Source organism: Perna viridis, chromosome 2 (assembly GCF_037379345.1).
Source record: "Perna viridis isolate PV_CMFRI_1.1 ecotype Kerala chromosome 2, ASM3737934v1, whole genome shotgun sequence".
Classification (NCBI taxonomy): Eukaryota; Metazoa; Mollusca; class Bivalvia; order Mytilida; family Mytilidae; genus Perna; species Perna viridis.
The window spans coordinates 17531773-17548980 of record NC_142446.1 but is presented as its reverse complement, the minus strand read 5'-3'; the positions used below and the strand labels follow the sequence as shown (position 1 = coordinate 17548980).

At 32.9% G+C, this 17208-nt stretch overlaps 1 protein-coding gene across 23 annotated transcripts in view; it reads left to right on the top strand.

Moving 5' to 3' along the window:
* LOC148623874 (muscle-specific protein 300 kDa-like) overlaps positions 1 to 17208 on the top strand; it is a 183505-nt gene that overhangs the window by 119227 nt on the left and 47070 nt on the right. For all 23 annotated transcript variants that reach the window (XM_088566150.1, XM_088566144.1, XM_088566155.1 and 20 more), the window contains 17 exons: positions 3782 to 3900; positions 4948 to 5155; positions 5786 to 6112; positions 6437 to 6557; positions 7184 to 7389; positions 7720 to 7862; positions 8488 to 8677; positions 9839 to 10144; positions 10472 to 10795; positions 11116 to 11265; positions 11520 to 11693; positions 11930 to 12142; positions 12479 to 12595; positions 13130 to 13312; positions 16084 to 16227; positions 16621 to 16766; positions 16919 to 17099. In XM_088566150.1, the coding sequence (XP_088422276.1) occupies positions 3782 to 3900; positions 4948 to 5155; positions 5786 to 6112; positions 6437 to 6557; positions 7184 to 7389; positions 7720 to 7862; positions 8488 to 8677; positions 9839 to 10144; positions 10472 to 10795; positions 11116 to 11265; positions 11520 to 11693; positions 11930 to 12142; positions 12479 to 12595; positions 13130 to 13312; positions 16084 to 16227; positions 16621 to 16766; positions 16919 to 17099 (3252 nt within the window). The remainder of the gene's footprint in view (positions 1 to 3781; positions 3901 to 4947; positions 5156 to 5785; positions 6113 to 6436; positions 6558 to 7183; positions 7390 to 7719; positions 7863 to 8487; positions 8678 to 9838; positions 10145 to 10471; positions 10796 to 11115; positions 11266 to 11519; positions 11694 to 11929; positions 12143 to 12478; positions 12596 to 13129; positions 13313 to 16083; positions 16228 to 16620; positions 16767 to 16918; positions 17100 to 17208) is intronic.

Sequence of the window (17208 nt, the reverse complement as noted above, 5' to 3'; positions counted from 1 at the left end):
CCCAGTTGTCATCAATTGTATAACAGTATGGTGCTGTTGTCCCAGTTGTCATCAATTGTATAACAGTATGGTGCTGTTGTCCCAGTTGTCATCAATTGTATAATGGTATGGTGCTGTTGTCCCTGTTGTAATCATGTGTCATGTGATAACTTAAGTATTAGTTAGTTGATCCTTATAAAATATTAAAACAAGGTTCCAAATCATAAAAAAGTCAGTAATAATTTTGGGGGTTATGCTCCATACAAATTTGGAATAAGGGACCACAAAGGGACCAAATCAAGCATTTCATAGAATTAAACTATATAGCTTCAGTAAAAGTGATTTTTGGGTTAATACATGACCCATTTTAAAGTGAGGGGCCAGTAACAAGTAATTTCCTGAAGTTAGGACAATAAATTGAGGTATCAGTGATATTTTTGGTCTTTTTCAAAGCTACCTCAATCTTTTTTTATTCAGAAAAATATGCATTATTTTTTTTTAATTGGGACAGTTGGAATAACCATACAAAATCTTGAATTAGAAGTTAAAATAAATACTTTTATGTAGGATGTCAAGAAAAAGACAAGTCATAAACATTTAAACCGTGTAAATTTGTGCAGATACACCATATCCTACCCTTTAACTACCAATTCGCTATTGGCTATTTTTGGAAAAATTGGGAAACTTTAATCAGGAGAAACAGCCTTATTTCGGTGGTAATTCAAGCCAAACAATATCACTGATTGAATTAGTAAATGGATCTTAAGTTTTACCACAAGGCGTCATACCACCCAAGTAAGGCTGGGTTATTATGTATTAGGGGCAAGAAACAAACATTTTCCTGATGTACATATGATGACTTCATTAAAAGGGAATGGATCTCTTTGAAATTGTACCACAGAGTGCTATGTCCCAATGGAAGGTTGAATGGAATCATTTAGGAATTAAGGGCCAAAAAGGGGCCACTTAAATTCTTGTCAATCTGTTATCCTGTGTCAAGTATCTAATTGCAATCAAACTTCAAAGCAGAAACCTGCTTGAATTGTATGCCCATACTTGCCCCAACTGTTCAGGGTTCAACTTTTGAGGTTGTATCAAGCTGCTCCCTGCAAAGTGTTTTATTCATATTTTCTAGTAATAGTATATTTTTACCATGCTATAGCCCATACTGAATGAATGTTATACCATCAGCATAGTAGTGAATGGTTTACTATTGATTAAAAATGTAATCCCATATATCATGGAATTCTTCAATGCTTCATTTGACTAATTTCAAGAGGTTATCAAACAATTGAAGTATATAAACAAATTTTAATTTATATCAGTCTATGACAATATCCAAACTCAGCCAAATGTCAGCTTTATGTTCTTAAAAATAAGTTAACATACAACAAGTTTAACATAATGTATGTGTTATTATGTTGATTCAGACTTTGATAATTAGTGTTTAAATCAACACAGTATATTGGTGTTATTGTTTTGGCACGTCCATTCAAGCTATAGGTTTCCTTATGGCTAGTTTGACAATATTTTGGAGCCAGGTTGAAAAGAAACTTAATTTTAAATTCATTTAAATTTTTATAAGGAATGGAATTTGTGATGTACATATATATGTTTACAAGGCAATGAAGTGCTGTTGTCATTCTGTAGGTATTCATTTTCTTTTTATACATGCTAATGAAAAATGTATTTAATAATTTAGGTGATTATGTCATAATGTGAGCCCCCCCCCCTCAAATATAAGATTGCACATAACATCAGGGAACATGTCTTTCTTTGTTGTCAAATTGTCATGATGGTTTTTAAGCACAAAACAATTATAAATTGGTGTCTTAAGATGGATCCACAAATTTTATACAGGAAGGTGGCAGTGAGTTACAAATTGTAAAATTATTTCAACCAGTTGACTGCATTAGGAAATCAGAAGTTTAGATCATATTTGGTTCCTAACAATGACTTTGTAACCATATAGGTTGATTTGATTTGGAGCCGGGTTTTTGAGAAACCTTGTTTGCTGTGATTTCATCTGCTCTGTTTTAATGTCAGTAACCCTATGTCTTAAGTTAGTCCTTGAATACCTGAAGAAGAACCAAGCTATTTATGGAAGATGTTTCCTCTTGAATATTCCAGATTATAAGAGATACATGAAATTTGTTTTATGAAGATATTTTTGCAATAATACCTAAAACTAGTATCAGTATAGTATATTGACTTTTTCTTTCTTGATTACAATTATACATGCATAGTGAATACCTTTATCATTGACTTTGTCAAGAAATGTTTATTTAACCATGGCCTTTATTTGCATTGTAGTAATGTTAATTGATTTCAGCTTTAAGGCAGATTTCTTTACTATGCCACTATTGATATTAATAAAATGATGCACTATTATAGAAATAATTGTCTTAACTATTGTGTTCTAGATCAGGTACAAAAAAAATTAAGCACTGGTATTCAGTGAAATGATAATATGGTCCAGAGCTCATGTTGAAGCATAGTCGATTCCTTGTAATATTCAACAATGTAGCTTTCAATATGTTAATGTAAAATTACTGGTCATTTGTTGCGGACAATGTCCCTTGCGTGGTTACAAATCATGGAGAAATATCTAAATAAGGGTTAACACTATCATCCAAGATTTTACTCATATATTTAAGGTTTATTTAGAGGTCAAAACTAATAAAGATGTGACTAGCACTTAATTCACTATCATTAACATGGACAATTTAATGTAATGTCCTTTTCTGTTCAACAATAAAATTACCTGATTGGACTTTAATTACTGTTCTAAAGTTCCTTTTAAAGAGTTATTGTGCATCAATAGGAGGAACAATTTATTAATTATAAGCCACTATCAATTTAAGGGTGGTACAAACTTTTTATGTTAAGAATATTATGCATTAACTAATACAAAAAGGACATTTTTATATAATTGTAAACAATTTGGTTTTTAACTTATCTCCAACTTTGTCCCACTATTGGTTCATTTTGATTTAACAGAGGTCATATTTTATTGGGATTAGCCAAGTTTCAAAGTCCATTTCTAGTAAGCCTTGTGGAAAATCACTATTTTGTGAATATCCCTGAAATTTAATTTGGTAGTCAGATGAGAATTTAGCAGACCATTTAGGATCCCTGGAACCTCTAGATTAGGAGATATTTTTCAGTGATATGTTGGTGTATAGCATGCACAATTTAATAGGTTATTTTTGTATAACAAGAAAGTAAAACTACATTTTGTAGATTGGTCAATAAAATTTAACTCCGTCTTGATGAAGAATTGTGTTTCACATCTTACATGAGACAAGTATAGATTCTTTCAGTCCATATTAGATAAGTAATGAGACTGATGTTATGGGTTATTATACCCCATGCCACAAAGTAACAAAGGGTACAATGTTTTTGACCCGCCCATCAGTCTGTCCGTCAGTCCATCTTCAGTTGTCCAGACTTTTTTTTCTAAACGCTTGCAGATTATGACATGATTTTTGGTTTATAAGTTCACCATGATAAGTTACAGGTCCAGTGTACGTTTTGTTCCGCTATGATGATATTTACTTTGGATTAACTGAAACTCAAAGAAATCATAGTCTGGAGTTTGAAACTACCATTCTGGGTAACAGAATTTAGTTAGAAGATAAAGGTCTAAAGCCTGAATCAACACTCTTATTCCTTTTATTATCGGGGTCCTTCTACATGTATTTCTGTTACGAACAAATTTACTTGAGTATCCAAAATTGGGACGCATGGAGTATGTGAGTGTGCTCAATAAAGTTCTTTAATTAACCTTTTTTCTTTGCAGGCTCTCTCTGATAGTGTGAGAAGCCACAGAGATGCTGTTGATGGTCTGCAGAACAAGGCCACCAGATTGGTGTCTAGAGTCAGTACTCGAGATAGAGCTCTTGTTGAAGGAAGACTTGGGTAAGTCATCATTAAGTAATATATTACAAATTGTTGGATAGAGTCATTACTCTAAAAAGAACTTTTTAGGGTAATTCATAAATGAGTAATGACAGAGTGTTTTCTTGGATTATTGCTAAAAAAAGAGGTCACATGGAAGGATGACTTGGGTAAGTCAACAATATAGTAATCTAGGAAAGGTTATTGTCCATAGTGGTTATTTGGAATATAACTCTGGTGGCTTGAAGGCATAAATTAGGTAACACATCAATAAGTAACCTAGGATAGTTGTCTTGATTCAATTCTCAAAAGAGAGCTCCGATAGAAGGCTTAGGTAAATCACCAATAAGTAACCTAGGAATGGTTACTGTTAAGAGTTATGATCTCAGTATGAATTCTGGTGGAAAGACTGCTTGGGTAAGTCACCAGTGAGTAACCTTGAAAGGTTGCTTTTCAGAGTTATGATCTCAATAAGGATTCTGGTAGAAAGACTACTTCAGTAAGTCACCAGTGAGTAACCTAGGAATGGTTGCTGTTAAGAGTTATGATCTCAATAAGGATTCTGGTGGAAAGACTGCTTTAGTAAGTCACCAGTGAGTAACCTAGAAAAGGTTGCTGTAAAGAGTTATGTACTCAATAAGACTTCTTGTGGAAGACTGCTTGGGTTTGTTGCCAGTGAGTAACCTAGGAAAGGTTGCTGTTGAGAGTTATGTACTTAATAAGAATTCTGGTGGAAAGACTGCTTGAGTAAGTCATCCGGTGTAACCTAGGACAGGTTGCTGTCAGAAGTAATTACTGGAAAAGATGTCCTATTGGGGGGAATAACCTTTCAATTTTCTTGTTTGAGGACAGAGATGTATCAATTTTGCAAATTGTTTGATGTTCTCAAATTTTCCATTATCTTATAGAAAATTCAATGACAAAAAGACAACATAGAGGTAAAGACAGAGTAGCTTTTGAACACTTACTTTAAGGACAACTTTGCTATTTTTTGTTTTGCCTTTAAGCAACAATAAAAACTTAATCAAACCTTGACTTATTGCTTAGAACCTATCTGACTTATTCCAGTGACTCTGAAAAGAAGTTCCATGACATAGCAGATCAAGTTGAGAAGACACAGAGACAATATGATATAATTGATGCCAACTTAGATGACATCAAAAAGGAGGTAGACCAATACCTTGAATGGTTAAAGGACAAAGAGGAGAGAATAGCAAAGGATGCACCCAGGGTTTATAGTGTCAAAGAGGCAGAGGCTAAACTGGGCCAAAATAATGTAAGTTAGTAGGGACATTTTGAAAGCATAGCATCTCAGTATAGATGTTGGATTCAATGTAGATTTTTTTTTTAATCAGGACAATAGTTACTTTACTGTAGTATTTTTCTGCTTGTAGAACCATTATGCATGGTAATTGAGTTACCAGTTATGTTTTTTTTTTAGGTTTTCTTAATAATTAATATGCTGTTTCTGGCATTTCATTGTATGAATTGAAGGTATAGATGGACATCATATTAATTATTTAGGGATTATATTTGTGAAATTATTCAAGAATACCTTTACTAAGTTACTTTAATATAAAACCATGTTTGTTGTCAAAAATGATAACATAATCACAAACTGTCATAATATCTGACCAGTGATATATTGACTAATGGGTATAAACAGAAATCCATACTTCTAAAACTCATGACTTATATATAATTCCTACCAACTATGATATGAATCTTTTTTTCTTACATATAAGATATAAAGCTGTGATCTTTAGACTATATTGCTGGTCAGGCCATACCAATCAATAGGACTTAATGAATTCATGGGTCCCTACCAAATAAATACAAAAAACAAAGTCTTATTTCTTTTTGGATTAAGTTAATTTGGTACAAAGTATTTTTGTGATATTTAAAGGAACTGAGACAGGAATTGGAAGACCGAAGGACAAATCTGGAAAATGTCCGACAGAAATCAGATTCCCTTGTTCAAGATCTGTCTCGTGTGGAACGTAATATGGTAGAACGTTGGATTGCACGTCTACAGACAGAACACCAGAAAGTTATGGATGCCCTGGATAGTCAAAATAAATCTCTAGCTGAACAAGCAGGAGAACGAGCTGTATTTCAGGAGTCAATTGACAAAGTCAACCTTTGGTTACAAGATAAGGAACAGGAAGTCCAGAAATTGAATAGTGTACGACTCACATCTGGTGATGTGGAAAAACAGATAGAAAAGTGCAAGGTAGTCTCATTTCTTCTGTAGTACTCCAATAAAGAGTCTTCTGTTTGTTTAAAAAATAAAAAATAATAAAATGAAAACTTATTAATAAATACAGCAGCAAAAAGAATAATGAGATTCAAAAGATTTTTATAGTGTGAGGTATGGTTATAAAATGGTTTTTTTTTAGTAATAATTTTTTACCCAATCTACTTTTATTACTAGTTTTATACCTAATGGTTTTTTATTACTAGTTTATACCTTATGGTATTTTATTACTAGTTTTATACCCAATGGTATTTTATTACTAGTTTTACACTCAACGTTGTTTTTTTTTTTTTTTTACAGTCCTTACATTCAGAAGTTGTGGCCTATCAACCTCATATTGAAAACCTACGCAAACTTGTCGAACCTCTGTTAGTGGACTGTTCTCCTAATTTAGCTGCTGAACTCAAACACATGATATCTGGTAAGCAAATTATTGGTCAGATTTTCTCCCTTTTTTGTTTCACAAGTGATCATATAATTATTCAAGCTTGTATTTTTTTGCTCCTTGGGTTAAAAAATAACAAGAAAGATTCAAATTTTTAATTGCCATCTTTGTTTCTTGATAATCATGTACTGAATTTTGTAATGTTTTTATTATAGGACCGGTTTAAACTCACAATACATTTTTTTGTAGTTAAAGCTCACAATATGAATTTTCTGGTATTGCAAAATAAGACTTGGTATTAAAGTCATAATTTCTTGAGTATTAGTGACAGTCTCATTAAAAAATAAATCATGGCAACTCCATTTTATTAGTGTTTACCATTGACTGGCCATTTATGTCACATTTTTTTACCCCAAGCAATATGGAGGGGTTAAAAAACGACATAAAAGGCCAGCCCATAGTAAAACAATGATTAAATGGAGTTTCCGTGATTTATTTTTATTCTAATTGGGCTAGTTTCTTCATATTTTTTAATAGATGCAGCCTATGTGTTGCACAAAATGTTGGTCATGTGTTTATCACTTTTTTACCATGGCTGTGGTCTAAAGAACTTTGAAGCACATCATATTAGAAGAATAAAAATGTATATATTTTATGTTCAGAGGTAGAGAGTAGAAATGAAAGTCTGTTAACCTCCCTGAAACAAGAGGAAGGTCATTTGAAGGATTTGGTAACAGCTAGAAAGTTGTTTGAGACTGATGTCCACAAGGTAGACAGATGGTGTAAGGAGACTGAGATCTCCCTCTCCACAGAACCTAACCTGGAATGTGCAATAGAAGTACTGGATGAACAATGTAAACATTACAGGGTATGTAACCGTTAGGCTTCCAAATTATTCCAAATTACAAAATGGCTTTGTTGCCTATGTTATTGTCTGTTATCTGTAAACATCCATCATTTGGCTTCGTTGGTTTTTAATATAGGCACAATTATGCATTGTACAAAAAACAATGTTCTCGGACTCTTCTTATTTTGCCAAATACTCAATTATTGAACGTGTTGAATATGTTTGAACATGTATTGTGATGAATAAGTAGTTATTTTATTAAAGCATTGATAAAAATATATAATTGAAAGTCTTGTATGTTTGAATGTTTCTTTTCAATGTAATATTTTAAAGTAATATTCAATTTTGTAGAACTTACAGAAAACTTCCCAGCTTTTTGAATCTCTTGTGAAAGAAATAGAGGAAAGAGGATCAGGATTCCTGCCAGAAATTTATGATGCTGATAAAGTTAGACTTGAGGGAATCCTTAAGTCTACCAAAGAAAAATTCAACAGGTATTTAACCTATGGGTTCATTGGATTATTCTTGTCTAAAATTAATTCATTAATATCATAAAAGGTTACAGAACCCCTACACACATGAATTAGAAACAGTTACTTTTGAAATTACAGGAACTAACACACAATTTTCAATGTAACTGTGTATGATAGCAGTAATACCATTGCAAATATACAGTAGTCACAATCAAGAATAATGTTTCCTAAATGAATATAATTGCCTTGGTGGTCTCAGGATAGCTGGGTGGCCTCAAGTGTGGGAGGTCGTGGATTCGGCGCCCCGTCAAGTCACACCACATACTTTAAAATTGGTAGTCACTGCTTGTCCACTAGACACATTGTATTTAATGGGAAAGAGTGATGAATGGTTTGCTTGGAGTCAAAATAATGTGTCAAAGTGAGGTGACATGTCTACATGTGGTTTATTGCTTCTATGAAATTGCATAATAAATATTTGGCTCGGTGTGTGGGGCTTATAAAAAGCACAGGTTGTTCGATTGGTCGTTCTTGTCCTGAAATTCATGAAAAATGTGCCATAGGATGTAAAACCATAATCAACAAATCCTGGAGGCATAGATATTTTTGTTTCTCCATGTATCAACCTCTACCTATTTGGCTACAGAGTCACTGCCCTTATAAAGGACCGAGTTGAGAGTACTGAGGCATCCCTCCAGTCTAGATCTCAGGTCCATGAGAGTCTAACAGAGGCTACAGACTGGCTGAGAAGTATCCAGGATGAGATCAAACACTTACAGAACACACCTATTGGTCCTAACACTGAAGATGCTAATGCTGTCCTTGAGAAATATGAGGTAATGTCAAAATGTTTTTCTTCACTTTGTAACTAATCTACCAGTTAACAAGAGTGTGTTGAATGTATTTATGTTGTCATATAGTTACAGTTTCAGATTATCATACATCTGCAAAAAAGGGGGCTGGGTTTTAGAAATTTTGGCCACTCAATTTTGGTCATTTTGTGGGTATTCAGATCAGTACATGTCATTGTTATTCCAACAGATAGCATGCATTATATCACTGAACTTCAGAAAAACATGAACAGTTTATGTTCTTCGACAGTTTCAGCAGTTGTGAAAGCCATTCCTGTTTACTTACATTTAAGTAAGCAAAGGTTAGCTGTTACCATGATTAAAGATGATATTCCACTTGACTAAAGCCATGTTTATGTTGTGTTGATGTAAACAATCAGAAAAATAAAGAATTGAAACAATTCAAGGGTCAATTTGAAAATATTTTTGTTGTCCGGATATTATCTGCTACACAAATTAAGCTTGCCATATTTGTTGGCAAACAGGATTTACTCCCCAGCGTATATTTTCCTCCACTCTACATACATTGACCAAGGGGATTTGTTTACACATTAATTGCGCACCTTCAGCATACACAACAAATTGGACCAACAATCACTATTGATCGTTTATAAACCAATAACATGCACAAGCTGACTGGTATGAAATATTCATATTATGCATCAAACAAGTCCCATGGACAGGTATTATGGACTCACAGGTGACTACACATGGGGAGATAAGTAATGTCAGGTCATCGTAAGGGGGGATAATTCAACTAAAGGATTTTACATGATCACATCTGGTAAGTTCCTCTTGTAACTTTGATGATATATTGTGTGAAGGTTAGGCTCTATATGTTTGTTTAGATGTGTATTAAGTCATACTATGATTGTTTGAAAATATCTGTTTGATCCCTGCATTTTAAGAGTACCAAATCTAAGGGTTTTACATTATTGTAGTTTGAGAAAGTTGAGGTATTCTTTTTGAAAGCTTGTTCACTTTATTTCTGGTTAGTTCTCTTGAAGAAAATAGTTCCAGTGTTATGTTGAGTATTTCAATGTTCTGAAGTTATGAATTAATTTTTAGTTTGAAAAGTCATTAATATGAATTAATATGTCATTTTACTGTATAATAGTCTGCATGATTATGTCTGTTGTATTTTAGGATGTTAGTGAGAAATTAGCCAACTACCAACCATCCATTGCTCAGCTGAACCAAGCTGTAGAGAGATTACGCAGTAATGGTCAGAACATGGAAGCTGATGAAATTCTACAACTGACATCCCAGTATGAGATGGCCCTTGACAAGGTTGACCAGGAGATAAAGACATGTAAACAGGCTGTTGCCTTCAGACAGAACTATAGTACACAGAAAGCTCAGTTAGAGGCTGCAATAAAGGAATGTGAGGACCAAATTAATGAGGTGGCTCAATCTGGAATGCCAGTTGCAGAACGCATTGAGAAATTCAAGGTCAGTGAACAGTTTATTTTTTGGCGGTGATGAAAAGTATATAAAACCTATACAACACAACACAAAAATGAAGGTTGAAAGCAATCAATAAATAGTTGTTCCCATATTCTAGCATTGAATTGTAGTTTCACTTGATTCACTCGATTTAGAATGCATTGAAATTGATTTAAAGTTATACATATATCAGAAGATTTTTGATTGAGACCAGTTTTATTGCAATACTTTCAATTTATTATTGAAATCCAGTTAATTATTTTGCTAAAACAGTTTATTATTAATTATTCGAGCTTTTGATATTCAATATACTCTAATTGTTTCTTCATACAGGCTATTTCAGAAAAACTGCAATCAATGGAACCCCTGTACATGGTGGTCAGTGACAAAGCACATCAGCTAAGTCTCCTGTCTGGTGATGATGGTCGTTCAGTCACTGAGAATGTCCAACAGTTAAAATCACACATGGATCAATTAAAGAAACAAGCAGACAAGAAGACCAAACAGTGTGATAGGATCCAGAAATCTCGGGTGGAGTTTGATAGCTCTATTGATGATGCCATTGTATGGTTAGAACAGAAGGAGGACATACTAGCATCCTGTAACCCACAAGACATGGAACCAGACAAAGTTGTAACATCACTTCAGAAACATAATGTAATTACCACCAGCTTTATTTTATATATTGTTTTTACCTGAAATGAAATTATTTGTTGTATGTCAATGCAGGTTTTCACTAAACATAATTTTGAAGGTATTTTTTGTTTCACCTTTGCATTGTTCCATGATGTTTTCCCCCATTAAGCCCTTCTTATCCTGAATCTAACATTTCTTTTGCCCCTCTGATCCAGTCATTAATCTGTTTTTGACTGTCAGTCATACATGAAACTTTATTTAATATTTAGTAAAATACAGAAACTTAACTGCATAAAAATTCTATAAAAAATGTTGAACCATTACCTATTTATATTATTTAGGCGCTTGCAAGGGAGGCCTTAGACAGAATAGCGGCTGTCAAAGATAAAGCCAAGCTTGAGACCGCTCACTATGAGAAACTTGGAGAGCCCATACCTCCTACCATGGAAGATAAACTAAATCAAGTCAAGAGTTTAGAGGACTCTATTAAGGTAGGTTTAATATTTTTTAAACTTGGTACAAACCAATTCTTTAAAGCTCAAAAGTGCAAATATGTGTAATATTTTGCATTTGTCCATTTCATCGGTAGCTTTTTTATTAATCTTTATTTGGTTTGTATAACAGGCAGTATCGAATTTACAGGAATTAAATTCCAGCCAAGAGAATGAGATAAAGCCTCAGTGAGATCAATGACTTATAAAAAAGGTAAAAAACAACATCCTTATAGTCTGAATGTTTATTGCAGGAGGCCATTACAAAGAAAGAAAATTACTTAGAGGAAGCAAAGACTGACAGAATGCAGTTTGAGATGTCAATGAAACAGATTAATGATTGGATTAGTGGGGCAGAAGAAATGTTAGATTCAGGATATGAAGGACTGGATTATGATACTCTCACAGACACATTGAGTGAACATAAGGTATACAACTATGTGATTACTCTGTTAGGACAAAAAAATATGTTTCTATATTTCTTCTTTGATTCTTTGGAATTCATTTAAATAAACAGGCTACTGTATTTATTTAAATACAAACATTTTTGTACTTATTCAAAAACTTAGCCATAACCCTTATCATTAGAAACCAAAACAAGATTCTGTATGGTTTTGATTTTGGTTAATTGATGGAATTTTAAATTTTTTATTCCTACTACCAGGACTATTTTTCTGAGGCTAGTATGTGTCAAGATGAAATGGAACAAGTAATGGAGTTATCTGAGCGTCTTCTTCCCACACTGGACAACAATGACAAGGAAACTCTCCGCCAGACCCTAAAGAATACAAATAAAAAATTATCAGATGTCATGGCTGCCTCTCAGAGGCGACAACAGAACCTGGAGAAACATGCTGAAGAGTGGCAAGATTATAAGGTGGAATTTTATATTGTTTTTGAGGAGCAAGTAGCTAACCATTTGACATTAGTTACTTGTCTCACTGGAATTTCTTAAAACTATTACACAAACAGGTTAAAGTAACTGTATGTGTACAAGGTATGTGTACAAGTTTGTTTGATAAGAGTTCATTTTCATTGTAATAAACAATTTTTTTTTGTACTGAATGTTTTTATTTCTATTTGTCTATTTTCTCCCAAAAAAGAACTTAATCAAAATATTTGTTGGTAGTATGAGTAAATAATGCATATTTTCATATGAATATTGGTCCTGACCATATGTACTATGTTACTATGTACCATTAAATATTTATAGGATATGGTATTTAATGTAACAGAACAGCTTCAGGTACTAGAAGAACAATACGCTACATGTGAACACCTTCCTGCTGCCAACCCAGCTTTGGTTCAACAACAATTAGTTACATCTAAGGTATACATTGTATACAAACATTTTGCTTGTGTTCTCATTCACAAGAGAGTTTTTTGGTTACTTTAAGTCAATTTAATTTCACATTTCATGATGTCAGTTTAATTTCACAACTTTAAACTCTGTGAAATATAATGGCAGAATTAATTTGTAGTAATTTGTTCTCAGTTTTTTTCTTCCTTGCAAAGTGACCAGAATAAATTGCTCTTGAAAGAAAGTTGGTGTACTTTCTTAAATCAGTGTGAACCTACTTAAGATATAAATACATTTTGTCACTTTTTTAGATTAATTTAGTACTTGTGGAAATTTATTCAGAAATTAACAATCAAGTGTGTAAAGAGTAATTGGTGTACAAAGAAAAAAATTGAATTTTTTTCTTTTTGCCACAATATAAAGTATTTTGTTTCAAAGTAATAATTTGCAATATTCCTGTTGATTAACCATAAAACTTTTAAGCTTTCATTTCTATACTTTGTAATCTGTGTAACCACTGAGTTTCAAAAATGAATATTCACTTCTCTTTTGTTTTACCATTAGGATTTTCTTACCAAAATAGAAGATGTAAGAGGTGCTATGAATGACCTGAATGATAAGTCACATGACCTTGAAAAGGACGGCAATTCCTCTAGTAGATCTTTTATCAACCATCTAATGGATGATTTAAATGATCGCTACAATTCACTCACAACAACCACAGAAAACAAACAAATGACACTACAGGTAAACTTAATGTTGGGACAATACAGATGATCTGAGTCTCGCTTGGATGGTGACAATGTTGAAATCAGTGATTTCTTTTTGTTATTGCTGTTATCAAAGATCTTGTAACTCACTTGTAAGGTACATTATCAGCTTAATTGCTTGAGTGGTGTTTAAATGGGCTCTTAAAAAAATCAAAATAATAAAATTCATAGTTTTCTCTCATTGTCATATGTAGGTCTGTGTGATGTAAAATTTTGAACAAATGTTTTAGAAAAACAAAATTATATAGATATATGATAGATTGAAGAGATTTAATTACAATGTAAATCACATTTAGGAAACCCTTACTGATCACCATTCACCACATCAGAGTTGAGCTAGCCAGTAAACTTTGGGCAAAACTGCAAGGATTAGGAAATGCGCTACAAGCCTAAATTGTATTTTTTTGTGACACATGTTTTGAGAACAATCCTGCTTCAGTACTAAAAATTACATTTTGCACAATTTTTTTAAAATTACAATATTAACTCAAGTGCATCTTTTGCAATAATTTACACATATTCATATAAAGCTAATTTTGACACAGAAGTTTTGTGAATAGTTTATTAGCTCATCTGGCCAAAGGTCATGTAAGCTATTGCCATTAGTTGGCATTAGTTGTCTTCGTCATTAACAATTTTTCAAAACTCTTATCCTCTGACACTACTTGACCAATTGAAACCAAACTTGGTTTGAATGTTCCTTGGGGTATCCTGCATAGAACTAGTTCAGGGATTTTTTATCTGTCAAAAAATAGTGGCCGACGTTACTAAAAATAGAACATAGGGGTCAGACAGTAGTTTTTCGCATATATTTCCAAAACCGTTTGGTTTAGCCAAATTCTGACAGGAATAAAAGTGTTTAGCATGATGAGATCTATCTGTGGTGGAATTTTTGATTTATTCTGTAAAGGCGTGTTTGATCTAATGCAGTTTTTCAAAAAATTGCTATTTTTAATATTATTTCTTTCAAAAATCTTCTCCTCTGACACTACTTGGCCAATTGGAACCAAACTTAGTATGAATGTTCCTTGGGGTATTCTGCATAAAAAGGATGTGGGAATTTTTTATCAGTCAAAAAACATGGCCCCTGTTACTAAAAATAGAGCATCTGGTCAGACAGTAGTTTTTCGCATATTATATCTCCAAAACCGTTGAGTTTAGCCGAATTCTTTCAATTGCTGAAATGATTCTTATTATAAGGCCTACAAAAGTTTCCAAGGGATCAAAGTTGTCGAAGGAGGTCTCACTAACCACTTCTAACTTTTCCATTACATTACATGTTGAACAAGTAGTTTTCAATGTGTCACTGTGAATTCCCAGGACAAATGACACCTTAAAGTTGCATTCCATTGTGAAGCATGGAAAAAAGCTTTCAACATCATTTTTCTAATGGTACAATTCTTCACAAAATTTACTTGAATAAAAAATACTGAAAATCAACATTTTTATCTTTTCTGCTAACTGACAGCATGGAGGCAAATTACTATACATAGAGGGTGGCCATTTGACCCAGAAGTGGTTATTGAGACCTTAAAAACATTTTATAAGTTTTTTATGTTTTTCTTTTTTAACATTTTATGAAAGCTTGTGGTATTGTGAGTCTAATAAGACCAAAACTATCAAAATCAGATATAGGACTACAAAGAAATGGTCATTTTTATATCATGCCTCTCAGTGATATTTTCCCTAAATTACTAAAAAATGACAATTTTAACTAACATGTCACACCAAATTGATGTCTATGATAATTCAAGAAGTCGTAATAATAAATATCATTTATCATTGTGAAAAAATGACAGATTTCAACAATTAATATCATCCTATTTTATCACTGTGTGATTCTTAGTCTGTGCTGTATGACCATTTGAGTACTTTGAATATTACGAGCAGTGACATTAGGTATTTTAAGGATGACGTCAAGTTATGAGTCAATTTTACTATTTAAAATCTTGTTGCTATGTTGTTTTTTACAATATTTTGCACAATGCACCTCTTAAACTATAGCCCAATTACCAATATCACTATACTGCTATTATGTGAAAATGGAAATAATGACCAAGAAAGGCAATTTTCATCAAATTATGCATTTCTCTGAAATATGCCATAATTTAACTTATGGTCTAGCTAACCACTTCTAATGTTTCCATTACTTTACATGTTAAACAAGTAATTTTCAGTGTGTAACTTCGAATTCCCAGGACAAATGACACCTTAAAGTTGCCTGATATTGCGAAGCTTGGAAAGTAAGGCTTTCAAAACCATCATTCTAATGGTACAATGACTGTGGAAATTCTTCACAAAATTTACCTTTTCAGCAACTGACAGCATGGAGGCAAATTACTCACACATGTAAATGATATTCATACACTTTTGTAGTAAATTACAAGTATGATTTTAAAGTACACATTCTCAGCTTTATTTTGACTACTTTTGATCAGAATACACACAAATTATGCACTTAACAATGCATATTTCCATGTTCAGTGTGTTTATGGTACTACATAGGGGGTGGCAATTTAACCCAGAAGTGGTTAGTGAGACCCGACTACTTGAAAGAGCAATTGCCCTTGAAAGGTGAAAAAAAGTCTTCTTGAGTCAAAATTGTTTGACAATGCCTTGTTAAGTTTTTTACCCTTGCAAGGCAAAATTTAACCAGGTGAGTGAAACAGACTCCTGGGAGCCTATTGTTTTTTTTTATGAGATTACACTCTCTTTATTATATATGTAATATTATGATTTATGTGACAGAACCTGAAAGGACATTGGGATGAGTATACCACACTTCTTGAGGAGGTAGAAAACTTGGTAAATAATGCCGAGCAGTCCCTACCTACTATAGAAATTGAATCAGCACCAAACCATGAGTTGCTGACTCAACTCAATGAAACAAAGGTAATGGTCTCTTAAGGTTAAATTTGTTAACTAATGTTCAGTTAAGATATAGATTTAGTGTAAACTCACAGGAATCACACTCACATGAATCACCCCTCTTTATATAGGATTCAGTATACTATGGGTTTCAGATTACCCTGTACCAAAAGAACACAAATAAAAGGTTGTTATTATTTCTGAATATCAAACTCTAATTTATCCCTACTAATTCATGTGCACAGCACAATATATCTCAGCTGTAATGTTCATATCCAAATATATATCTGCTGAATGCCCTTTACAAATTCTATATAAATTAATATTAATAATCTAAGTAAGGCAGTAACATAAGGTCTTTGTAGAATTAGGAATCACCATTTTATCTAACATTCAAATTTCCATTAAATTTTGCAGCAAATCTGTACTCAGATTCAAGTTAGTGAGCCAAAGATTGAAGCATTAAAGAGGTGTACTGAAAACTTACAGAGAAGTTTACCAACAGCTGAGGCTAAAATACAGACTCAAGAAAAGCTTATGAATGTTCTTGAAAAACTTGAAAGGTGAATTAAATTTGGATTTAGAGAAATGTTGACAGATGTTTTTCATTACTGTCACTTAAAAAATTTACTTTTAAAAAGCACACTGAAAATCAAGTCAAGACTCTAGATATACAATTATTTAAAAAAAAAGAGTTATCTCCCCTATATTACAGAGTACAAGACAATGTAAATGAATATCATGTGGCTCTACTAGAGGAAATAGATGATAGAGGATCATTCCAGACTGAGGCTGACCAAACAGTCCAGTGGTTAACAGAGGCCAAAATGGAACTAGAAAGGCTGGACCCTGGAAAAGAGGTTGCTGATGTGGTAGAGAGGATTGAAAAACAAAAGGTATCATTGCTTGTCCAAGAATTCAGGAGTTATATAGGAGATACTTATCTTGATTTCAAAAGGTTTATCTTTTCATTTTTGACAGAAAAAAATTATATCTGAACAATTT